This window comes from Jaculus jaculus, chromosome 17, assembly GCF_020740685.1.
Source record: "Jaculus jaculus isolate mJacJac1 chromosome 17, mJacJac1.mat.Y.cur, whole genome shotgun sequence".
Classification (NCBI taxonomy): domain Eukaryota; kingdom Metazoa; phylum Chordata; class Mammalia; order Rodentia; family Dipodidae; genus Jaculus; species Jaculus jaculus.
The window spans coordinates 67,173,824-67,186,294 of NC_059118.1; the positions used below are offsets into that span (position 1 = coordinate 67,173,824).

General features: G+C 44.6%; 1 protein-coding gene and 1 long non-coding RNA gene across 3 annotated transcripts in view; one reads left to right on the forward strand and one right to left on the reverse strand.

Moving 5' to 3' along the window:
* The window catches only part of Serpinb1 (serpin family B member 1), a 10,584-nt gene extending 2,481 nt beyond the window's left edge, over positions 1–8,103 (forward strand). Inside the window, exons 3-7 of the mRNA XM_004666171.2 lie at positions 727–864; positions 1,764–1,881; positions 4,673–4,815; positions 4,999–5,166; positions 7,594–8,103. Of these exons, the coding sequence (XP_004666228.2) occupies positions 727–864; positions 1,764–1,881; positions 4,673–4,815; positions 4,999–5,166; positions 7,594–7,998 (972 nt within the window). The 3' untranslated portion in view covers positions 7,999–8,103. The remainder of the gene's footprint in view (positions 1–726; positions 865–1,763; positions 1,882–4,672; positions 4,816–4,998; positions 5,167–7,593) is intronic.
* Positions 68–7,353, reverse strand: LOC123455614. 2 transcript variants are annotated; one of them, XR_006634010.1, is made up of 6 exons: positions 7,230–7,353; positions 6,948–7,084; positions 5,095–5,216; positions 1,957–2,103; positions 853–946; positions 68–110 (listed from the first exon to the last, which is right to left on the reverse strand). It is a non-coding gene; the product is annotated as an uncharacterized LOC123455614 (long non-coding RNA). The 2 variants fall into 2 exon arrangements; XR_006634009.1 differs by lacking the exon at positions 1,957–2,103 and having other exon boundaries at positions 86–110.
* Positions 8,104–12,471: the final 4,368 nt, after the last annotated feature.

The window sequence follows — 12,471 nt, forward strand, 5'->3', positions numbered from 1 at the left end:
GCGCTTCCTGCATAAGCATGAGGGCCTGAGAGGGCTGGAGACCATCGGAGTTCAATCCCCAGAACCCAAGTATCAGCTGGGTATGGCCATGCGTTCCTGTAAGCCCAGTCCTGTGGGGAGTGCAGAACATAGTCCCTGGGGCTTAGGAGAACCTCACCCTAGTTTCAGACAGGCACTTCTACTCAGGGAAATACATAGAGGAGCAATAGGAAAATCACCCAACATTTTCCTCTGGCCTCATTGAACACTTTCAAGCTATGCACATTTGTACCCACAAATGCATATGACACACACACCAACGTACATGCCCACGAATAGATGAATAAATTTAAAAACTAAAATGAAATATATTGCTTGATAACCTAGGATCAGATCACCAGGATGCACACAAAGGTGGGCACAAGGCGTAATGTGCATCTGGAATCCCCATGCTCCTGTGAAGGGGAAGAGGGAGGTGAACCTTGAGCCTAAATTTAGGTCAATTAGTTTGCATTTCTTGTGGCACACAACGAGAGAGACTCTCATACAAGACAGAAGTGAGGGCCAGCACCCTCAGGTTATGCCATCCTCCACAAGTCTGACTGGCACACATGTGACACACACACACACACACACACACACATATGTGCACACAGAGGAAGAAAGCATCACAGTGGGGCTCATCAATGTTAGGGATCACTTTATAACTTAAAGCCATGAATGTACTGAGTGTTTTCTTTATGTCAGGCTTTTCACTTCGATACCATTGAGGACCTTCATTCAAGATTCCAGAGCCTGAGTGCTGAAATGAACAAACCCGGAGCCTCCCACATTCTGAAACTTGCTAATAGATTGTATGGAGAGAAAACTTACAATTTCCAACCCGTAAGTACGGAGCACCTCGCGTTCTGCAGCGCTGTGAGGAGATGCCCATGTTCTCAGCACAGTCACATGGCAGAAGTTCTTCCTGAAAAAGCGCAGGGCAGCAGCATCAGCAGAGAGCACTCCATGAATTCTTGTGTCGGGTTGCTTTCATAGTCTTTCCAGCAGGGGGAATGCTCCTGGAGTTTTAGTAAAATGAGTGGATTCTAGAATTCACTTCCACGTGCAATGAGTATTTGAGGAACATGTTAGTTTGAGGTTCAGAAAGAATCTTTACATAGCTCCCAAAATACCACGATGGTTAGGAGGGCTGGTGAGATGGCTTAGCGGTTAAGCACTTGCCTGTGAAACCCAAGGACTCCGGTTTGAGGCTCGATTCCCCAAGACCCATGTGGGCCACATGCACAAGGGAGCGCATGCATCTGGAGTTCATTTGTAATGGCTGGAGGCCCTGGCGTGCCCATTCTCTCTCTCTCTACCTGCCTCTTTCTCTCTCTCTAGCTCTTAAATAAATAAATAAAAATAAACAAAAAAATGGCTAAGACAGTAAATTGAAAGTTTTATGTTGTTGGCCAGGCATTGTGGCCCAGGTCTTTTATACCAGAACCTGGGAGGCAGAGGTAAGAGGATTGCTGTGATCTCGAGGCCAGCCTGAGACAACATAGTGAATTCCAGGTCAGCCTGGGCTAGAGCAAGACCCTACCTCAAAAAACAAATAAACAAACAAAAAAGCTTTATGGTTTTGAACACAATAAAAATGCATGCACTAGAATTTTGTGTTAAAATCAATGAAAGGTAGCCTCTTGGGGCAAATTTCTTTTGCTTTTCAGGACTTTAGAATACAACTTCTGTAGGTAGCAGGAATCAATCACGGTGTAAAACTTCCTTCCTTTTAAAAACAGGAATTCTTGGCCTCAACGCAGAAACTGTACAGCGCTGACTTGGCCGTCGTGGACTTTCAGAATGCCTCTGAGGACGCGAGGAACGCGATAAACCAGTGGGTCAAAGGCCAGACAGAAGGTGAGTGCCCAGGCCACATGGGATCTGGTAGTGACCTTTTCTTTGCTGTAGTTCATACTGAGATAACCAACTTACAGGAGAAATGGCCAAGTTTTCACCCACAGTTGTGGAGAGTTCAGTCTATGACCAGTGGGCCCCATTGCTCTGGTCCTATGTCAGGACTATGCCTCACAGTGGGATAATGTAGCAGAGGAGGCCTGTCATAGCATAGCAGTTTATGAACTGAAAGAGAATAAGGAAGAGATCAGCGTACTGAAGTCCCTTTCAATAGCACCTCCACTAAGCCAAGGGTGGCGGCACGTACCTGTAATAGCGGCGCTTGGGAGGGTGAGACAGGAGGACGGATATGATTATGCTACATGGCCCTGTCTCAGAAAAGCAAAAGCCGCACACCACAGAACATACAAAACCCTAGCCTTCTCCAGTGACCTTAGTCTTCCCCGCAGGCCCCACCTCCCAAATGTTCCTCCACCTTCCAGTGATATGGACTGGACAGCGTACCTGTAAGACACGAATCTTTGGGGACCTTCTGAACCATGGCACAGTCACTGGGCAGATACTCTTTCCCTCTCTCCACCTTGTGTGTCATTCCTTCTCCTTCCCTCCCCTCCCCAAGTCCTGACCTCCACACGTGTCCACTCTGACACTCTGATGCTGTCTCTAGTATGAACTTGGCACTGCCTATGGCTATTCATCATCAGATGCCAGGGATCCTTCATGGAGAAACACAGACGTGGTTTAGTAGAATCAGCAAAATACTTCGTCCCATACGGTCCCTCAAACTACAATTTAAAGTTCAAATCAGGGCTGGTGAGATGGCTCAGCAGTAAAAGGAACTTGCCTGGAAAGCCTGATAGCCTGGGTAGATTCTAGTGCTTGCTTAAAGCTAGATGCCCAAAGTGGTGCATGTATCTGGAGTTCATCTGCAATGGCACTAGGCCGTGAGCACTCATTCTCATTCCCTCTCTCGTCTTGCAACATATCAAGTTAAAATCAACGTTGAATGCAAAAATAAGTAAATAAATAAAAATACCTGTCTCAAAGAGCTTAATACCCATAGGAAATAAATGGAATGTTAAGTTTCATGGAAAACATGAAATCAGTATTTACAAACTATTACAGTCATGAACTTTTCCCCAACATCTTGTCCAGTAAATCAGGACCCGGGAGTGAGAGCTGACTCCCCCACATGCTCTGTTCATCTCCTTGCATATCTTTCTCCCACCACAGTCTCTGTGTCCGCCGGGCTCCCGGACGGTACCGGTCTTACATTATAGCAATTATTCCCAGCAGTGCCTAGGGCTATGGGAGTAGAGGATCCTGGGTCACTGGGCCAATTGACCAACATTTGGGATAGTCATTTTTGGAGTATAGACTTCTACTTATCATATATGAAGGCACGATAGGTATATCAGTGACCAAAACATTTTCATTAAGGAAGTTTTTGTTGTTGTTGCTGCTGCTGTTTTTTTTTTTGTTTGTTTGCAAAAGAATAGTCATTCACAAAACTATACTTACTGTTACCACACAATTCAAGAAAGGAGAATTTTTCCTTGTTTCAAGCCTCTGAAGACACTTTACTTAGTTTAATAGCATGTACTTTTCCTGTCATGCTGGGTATGAACTCTCCCACTCTGACAACTTATACTGTCAGCTAGAACTTGGAATTACCTGTGAGGAATTACATTTTAATTAATTAATTAATTAGCAAGGAGAGAGAGAGAGAATATGGGGATGCCAATGCCTCTAGCCACTGAAAACAAATGCCAGATGCCAGATGTGCCACTGTGTGCATCTGGCTTTATGTGAGTACTGGGGAATTGAATCCATGTCATTAGGCTTTGCAGGTAAGCGCCTTAACTGCTGAGACATCTCTCCAGCCCCAGGATGGTGATGGTGATTAGTTTGGGTTTTTCGAGGTCGGGTCTCACTCTAGCCCAGGCTGACCTGGAATGCATTATGTAGACTTAGAATGGCCTCGAACTCACAGCAATCCTTCTACCTCTGCCTCCCAAGCGCTGGGATTAAAGGCATGCACTACCACACCCGGCTCCCAGGATTATTTCTGATTAGGTTAATGATGTGGGAAAACCCACCATAACTGTGGGCGGCACTATCCGTGGGACAGGGTCTGGACTGTATACAAGGGAGGGAGCTGGCAGAGCATAGTATTCATGCCCCTCTGTTTCTTCACTGTGGGCTGAATGTGACCAGCTCTGCTTCAAGCTCCTGCGGCCACGTTGGACTGTAACTTGGAATGCTTAGCTGACATAAACCCTTCCTGTTCTGTAGACCAATTTTTACCAGATACTTCGTCCCATCAGCTTGTGGGTAACTGACGCATCCAATATGCCTGCTGGGATTTCTGTTTTGCATATTTAAAATAGAAACTTGTTAGTAGAATTTTCAAAACTTAACACTGAATTAAAAAGTGTAATGATTATGTTTGAATTGCATTTCAAGGCTAATCAATTGTCATTTCAGAGGCTGGGAAGATGGTTCAGTAGTTAAAGACCCTTGCTTGAAAAGCCTGCCAACCTGGGTTCAATTCCGTAGCCTCCCATGTGGAGCAGATACAAAAAGTGATGTAACAGTCTGGAATTTATTTGCAGCAACAAGAGGCCCTGTTGTGCCCAAACATGAGTTTGCATGCACACACACAAATACATATACATGCATGCTTCTATGCACACATATGCACCAATAAAATAATTTTTGAAAATTGTCATTTCAAATTTGAAACTGTAATTTGTGGTGCACTGATGAAACCTTTTTTTTCAAAATCTTTCAGGGAAAATTCCAGAACTCTTGGCTGCAGGTGTGGTTGATCACATGACCAAACTAGTTCTAGTGAATGCCATCTACTTCAAGGGAAAATGGCAAGAGAAATTCAATAAGAAGGACACTGCTGATGCACCATTCAGACTGAACAAGGTCAGCTGATGCCATGCTCACGATGCCCTGGGCTGTTTGCCTTGTGCTGGGCATGGAACCGGGCCTCCTGCACGCTCAGCTTAAGCTCCACCACTGAGCACTCACTCAACTCTCAACCCCAAAATTCCTCTTTGTCCTAAAAAAATCAAGGAGAATAATTTCAACAATTTTTTAACTTTTCAGAAAGACACAAAAACAGTGAAGATGATGTATCAGAAAAATAAGTTTCCATTCGGATACATCAAGGACCTAAAGTGCCAGGTGCTGGAGATGCCTTACCAGGGCGGGGAGCTCAGCATGATCTTTCTGCTGCCTGAAGATATTGAAGACGAGTCTACAGGTCTTAAGATGGTAACTGTCTTGAGGGCTCATGATGCTTGTTTCCTTGTGCTGCGTTGGATCTGCTTAGAATAAGTTGCACAGTGGGTCCTTATTGTATATTCCTGGTATTACCCAAAATTCCTTACCAGTACTCTGCCAATACAGTTTGTCAGTGCTTACTGCTTTGAGCCCTACATTTTTCTATGATTATCATCATTGTGGTAGTAATCACTATGATTAGCCTCACCATCATTGCTTTCTGTTCCCAGGTCCCTATGCAGGTTAGGCAAGCACTCCACCACTACACTCCAAGCCCAGCAGCTAAAGTTTACATTTACTCCTGTTTTCTCTTCTTTTTATGTTTTTCTTCACTTTCTCTCTTCTCTCTTTCCCTTCCCCTCCCTCTTTCCTTCCCTTCCTCTTTTCTTCTGTCTTTCTCTCTCTCTCTCTTCTTTTATTTTCTTTCTTTCTGAGGCAAAGTCTCCCTTTGGCTCAGGCTGACCTAGAACTCACTCTGTAGCTCCAGGCTGGCCTCAAATGCTATCCTCCTACTTCGGCCTCCTGAGTGCTGAGGGTAAAGGTGTGTACCATTATGCCCAGCTTTGAAGTTTACATTTTCACAGTGTCTGCTACTTCCAGTGAACCACTGTGATGAGGGATGTTAAGTTTTGCATGGGTGACAGTGGCATATGACGGATGTAACACTAATGAGTAGCAGCTTAAGGAAGGTCTTCTGAGATAACGTTAAAGTATACCAAGGGTTATACCTGTAATTCAGCCCTATAGGGGTGCAGAGGCCCAAGAATCACTAGAACTTGTGAAAAAAATGGCCAGCTCTGGGACCAGTAAGAGGCTCTGGCTCAAATAAGAATGGGCAGAAGAGTGATGGAGCCAGAGACCTGATGTTGCATACCCCACTGCAGGCAAGTTCGTCATGGGCACTGCAAGGGAACATCACATGCATGCACCACACACACACAAACACACACACACACCCGCGTGCGCAAAAAAAAAAAAAAAAAAAAAGTTCTCACCTGGGTGTGGTGGTGCACGCCTGTAATTCCAGCACTTGGGAAGTAGAGGTAGGCGGATCACCATGAGTTTGAGGCCTCTCTGAGACTACATAGTGAATTCCGGATCAGCCTGGGCTAGAGCAAGATCCTACCTTGAAAACCCAGAAAAAAAAAGTTCCTAGCCCAACACCAACTACATGCCAAGCACTTTGTATCCATGAGCTCACTTCATGTAGGTACAGTTACGGCCCTAATTCTATGTATGCTACATTTTATTATCTTTTCTGAAAGGCTCTTGCTATGTAGCCCAGGTGAAGTTAAACTCTCAGTCCTCTTGCCTCTGCCTCCTGATTATAGGCTGTACAACCATCTCATTTCAGACAAGGTACTAAGTCCAGTATATTACCTGCCTTATGTTTTTATTTATTTGAAGCAGGATCTCACACCAGGCCTGGGTGCCTTTTTACTTTTTATGTAAGAGTCACTAAAGATTACTTCATCTCTAATGAGGTTTACAGATCGCCCCAGATCTAGAGGGCTTCAGAATCAATTGGGAAAAAAAAAAAAAAAACTTTTAAATTTTCCGTGGCCCCATTCAATCTATTAGGGTAATAAGAGCTGTCATGGCCTGTCAAGGTAATCCAGTGTAGTAGTGGTTAAGTCAGTCCTGATTATGTAGAGGAATGGATGAGGGGAGAGAAGGGTGGACTGAGCGGGATGATGGATGGAAGTTAGATGGAAGGGTGAGTAGATGTGTGCATGGGTGACAGACCTGATTTTCAAAGTCCTGATACTTACTCTTGAGGTCCTGGAACGTAGCTCTGTTCTATTTTATCAGTTGATGCACAAAAATGCAATCTAGATGGAATATGACTAGGCACAAAACATGAAGAAAACCCTGGAGAGGTGGTGATTGTGAGTCCATCCATTTATTACTGCAAATGCAAAACATTTTTATGAGCTGAAGAGAAACCAGAATACGTTATTACCACCTGGGGGGTCAGGTTCATTTTCTTGGCCACTTAATCAATTAAGAGGCAGGGAAAGGCTTAAAGGTAAAGCAAAACAAAGTTTATTTACGTGAAAGGAAGAGGCCGAAAAACACACTCTTCTTGGGAGGACCGGATAGGAAACCGGAGTCGGCCACTCCCACAAGAGCCGAGTCTGGACTGGCCGAAGGAAGGCCCCAGCGTCCTGATTGGCCAGCTCCAACAGAGATGAGGGCGTTGATTGGTCCACGGTGCATCTTGTACTGGAGCCTGCAGGTGCCAGAAAGCCCCCTCGCCCAAGAACCCGGCAGCGCGTCGCCCTGGCAGCTGTGTACCTGGACCTCCTTCCCCTGTCTTCCTACAGGGGAAAGTGCCCAGCTCCTACGGCCCCTCAAGGCCATATAGCTTACTTTAGTAAAATTAATTTCACTTCTCTTTGCCTTGTTTTAATGCAGCTCGAAGAGCAGTTAACTTTGGAAAAACTGCGTGAGTGGACCAAACCCGAGAACTTGGAACCCGTTGATGTCCATGTCAGACTGCCCAGGTTCGAACTGGAAGAGAGCTACATCCTGAACCCCGCCCTCGCCCGCCTGGGGGTGCGGGATCTCTTTGACAGTAGCAAGGCCGACCTGTCTGGCATGTCAGGAGCCAGAGATCTTTTCATATCAAAAGTTGTCCACAAGGCCTTTCTGGAAGTGAACGAGGAGGGGACAGAGGCGGCTGCTGCCACTGCAGGCATCGCCACCTTCTGCATGTTGCTGCCTGAGCAACACTTCGTTGCGGACCACCCATTCCTTTTCTTCATCAGGCACAACTGCACAGCTAACATACTTTTCCTTGGAAGAGTTTCTTCCCCATAGAAGAAAGAATCTGGAAATACACAGCTGAGCTTAGAGCTCTATTCCTTGAGATTTTAATGGTGATAACTTTCAATATTCTTGCCAATAAAGCCACTATCCAGAAACGAATCTTTAATTTCCTTTGTCCATATGAGCAACTTGTTATTTATCTTATTTTATTATTTTTTTATTTTAGAGAGAGGGAGGGAAAAAGACAGAATTGGTTTGCCAGGGCCCTCAGCTACTGCACTGGAACTCCAGGCTTGCGCCACACAGTGGGCAAGTGCGACCTTGCATTTGCCTTACCTTTGTGCATATGTAAGGTGCGATCTGGAGAGTAGAACATGGGTCCTTAGGCTTCACAGGCAAGCACCTTAGCCACTAAGCCATCTCTCCAGCCCCACTGACTTATTTTTTTTTTTAATTTTTTATTTATTTATTTGAGAGCGACAGACAGAGAAAGAAAGACAGATGGAGAGAGAGAGAATGGGCGCGCCAGGGCTTCCAGCCTCTGCAAACGAACTCCAGACGCGTGCGCCCCCTTGTGCATCTGGCTAACGTGGGACCTGGGGAACCGAGCCTTGAACAGGGGTCCTTAGGCTTCACAGGCAAGCGCTTAACCGCTAAGCCATCTCTCCAGCCCCCCACTGACTTATTAAACCCATACATTGGAGCACAAGTATCTTTTTTAAAAATATTTTTAAAATATTTATTTGCAAGCATAGAGACACAGAGAAAATGGGCTCCTCCAGCTGCTGCAAATGAACTTCAGACGCATGCACACCTTGTTCATCTGACTTTAAGTGGGTATTGTGCACTTGAATCTGGCTCGTTAGGATTTGCAGTCAAGTGCCTTAATCACTGAGCCATCTCTCCAGCCCCTAGTTTGTTGTATATATTAAAAAAAAATTCAGTGATTGCACTGGAGTGCAAGAAGTTAAAAAAAAGTTGTGGAAGACATCAGATGAGTAGACTCCTGACCATGCAGTAACCTATGACTGACACACTCTTGACAGCCATGTGTAGCATCACTCTTTCCAAAGTTAATGTTCTTAATGTAGGATTTCAGTAAGGCTAGAACAAAAGATAAAATTATCATTACATAAGCAATATGATGCCATTTAAATAGATGGACCCAAAATGGCAATTACAAAATAGTTTCCTTCACATTTTGTGACAGAAATCGTGTCACTTTTTTTCTTTTTGTAATTTTATTTATTTTATTTGAGAGAGCTAGAGAAAGAGGCAGATGAGAAAGAGAGAATGGGCACAACAGGGCCTCTAGCCGCTGCAAATGAACTCCAGACTTATGCACTACCTTGTGCATCCTTGGCTTACGTGGGTTCTGGGGAATCGAACCTCAGTCCTTAGGCTTTGCAGGCAAGTACCTTAATCAGTAATCCATCTCTCCAGCCCTCACTTTGTTTTACACAGAGTTTTGGAAGTTATAATAGATGCCTTCACCGATGATGGAAGAGATGATTATGTATTGTTTTGCATGTGCATGTGTATGTGTGTGTGGTATAGATGAGGTTTTAAATAATATTTATTCGTGTGCTGGAGACATGGCTTAGAGGTAAAGGCGTTTGCCTGCAAAGCCAACGGATCCCGGTTCAACTACCCAGGGCTTTCCTGTCTTCTCCTCTTAGAGAACTACAGGCGCATGCCATCTTGCCTGCTATTTTATGTGGCTACTGGGGAATCTTCGCTCTGATCTTCATGCTTGCATGACTAGCGCTTTATCCACCGAGCATCTCCCCAGCCGGGGAGGACTAAAAGGAGACACTGGACAGGAGCAGAGAAGCACAACCCACTGCAGGCACTTTGTTAGGAAGAAACATTTGTCTTGCTTCAAGATCATGTTTTGTTCTGTGGGGTCAGTGTCCTGCTGATGTAAGAATAGAGAGAAATGAGCCTTGCTCAGCCCAGGGAAGCTTAATTCAAGTGACTATGGAGCTGGGCAACTCAACAGCCACCAGACCTTGGCAAGTCAGTGGCTCTTGAGTTCATGTTGCTTGCCAAAGAATAACTAAAACATGCCTACAGGGTAGAGAGCAGGAAAAGTAGGATTTATGGCATGCCCACTCTCTCTGTCTCTTCTCTCCAGCTCTCTCTGTTTGCAAATAAATAAATAAATTTTTTAAGGAAAAAAAAAAAGAAAGACTCTCTTTTAAGAGAGTGGGAGGGGTCACTGAAAGAAAGAGAGGGGGTTGACAAAACAGGGGGTTGAGGCTAAAGAGTATATGATATCTCATTAAAGGGAAAGTTATTACATTTCCTTAGCATATTTTTAGGTAAAGGGTAGTCCCTTGACCAGGTGAATGATTGACAAGCTCTACTGAATTAACTATTAAGGAAAGGCACAATAGTCTCCACCTAAGACCAGAGGACTTTGTTCCTCTGGTAAGGAGGAAGTTGCACTTCCCCTTATGGGCTGTGGTGGTTTGATTCAGGTGTCCCCCATAAACTTAGGTGTTCTGAATGCTAGGTTCCCAGCTGATGAATATTTGGGAATTAATGCCTCCTGGAGGGAGTGTATTGTTGGGGGCGGGCTTATGGGCTTTATAGCCAGTTTCCCCATGCCAGTGTTTGGCACACTCTCCTGTTGCTGTGGTCCATCTTATGTTGGCCAGGGGGTGATGTCCACCTTCTGCTCATGCCATCGTTTTCCCTTGTCATCGTGGAGCTTCCCCCTCGAGCCTGTAAGCCAAAATAAATCTCTTTTTCCCAGAAGCTGCTCTTGGTTGGGTGATTTCTACCAGCAATGCGAACCGGACTGCAACATGGGCCTAAATAAAAACTTAACAAAGGCCTTGGTGCTTCATTCCTCATTTCACATGGTATTCTATTTATTATATTTTTATTTACTTATTTGAGAGACAGAGAGAATGAGAATGTGAGAGTGACAATGAACGGATATGCCAGGGCCTCTTGGCACTGCAGACAACACTTTGTGTATCTGCTTTTATGTGGGTACTGAGGAATGTAATCCAGGAAATTAGGCTTTGCAAGCAGGACCTTTAACTGCTGGGCCATCTTATCAGCACTCATGGTATTTTAAACCTTATGGAGGAGGAACTGTACTATCTCACAGGCCAATGTTATGGAAGAGCCGGGAAGCAGAGGTCTCTCCAGTGACTCCCAAGCCTGCTAACGTCTGTCTAGCTACTTATCGCAGTCACAACCCTATAGTGTTTTAGCTCTGTCATTAAAAGGCCACCTGATCCTAGTCTGCACCCCCTTTTAGTCCCTTTTATAAGACATATTTTGTATTGATCACATGGAATCAATAAATCAAGGCTGCAGAATAAAAGATGCTAAGAGGCAACAAGAAAAATGTAGGAGAGGGGGTAGGTAGGATTTCCCAGTGATTAAAGATGCTTGCTTACAAATCCTGGTTGCCTGGGTTCAAATTCCAAGCTACTCATGCAAAGCTGGATGTAAAAAGTGTCATAATCATCTGGTGTTTGTTTGCAATAGCAAGAGGCTCTGGAGCATTCATGCAGACACACACACACACACACACACACACACACACACACACAATTAAAGAAAAAAATGTAGGAGAAACTTCTGATCAAAGCATAGGGACAGAGATCTCATTAAGCAGCCGCTTTGTGGCTTTCATAAAGTCCCTCCACTTCTGCCACACAGGTACTTATAGTGACAGGATGGCTTTGTGTTGTGGGTGTGGGGACTCCCAACTGATATAACCCTCCTTTTTATATAGTCCAGGACCCCAACTCATGGAATGATGCCACTCACAGCTAATAACCACCTTAGCTTTTTTCCATAATTAATCTAATCAAGGTATCCCCTCACAGATACACTTAGAGACTTATCTACTTACAGATGTTCCAGGTTCCATCAAGTTGACCATCGATATAAACATCACGAGTGCCCGCTTGCCAGCTTGACGCCCAAACATGTCACATTTGTCTCCGCAGGCTCATGGCCATCTCATAATGCAAAATATATCTTGTTCAACTCCAAAAGTCCCTCATAGTCTCTAACAGTTCCAACACTATCCAAAAGTCTTAAGTCCCATGTCTTATTTGACACTCAAAGTAGTTTCTTAACTATGATCCCTGTAAGATCAAGACACAAATTACATGCTTCCAATCTATAATGGCACAGAATAAGCACCCCCATTTTAAAAGGGTGGAATGGGGGCATAGCAAGGAAAGATTGGACCACAGCAAGACTGAAACCTGGCTGAACAAACTCCAAATCCTGCATCTGGGACTCATTAAATAATCCCCTGGGCTCTAAAAGTTTTGGGTAACTCCACCTTTCCATCCATGTTTCCTGAAACCTCTTTCATGGTCTACATATGCCCTAAACTCTGTTTTTCATGGCAGATTTTTCAGGGTCCTGGAATTTCTAACATCCTGAGGTCTCCATACAACATATGGTCCATCTTCACAGCTTGGTGAGGTGGCCTTTCATGGTCTCCATACAGGGACTTGTATCCTGCCCTATACTGCTTACCCT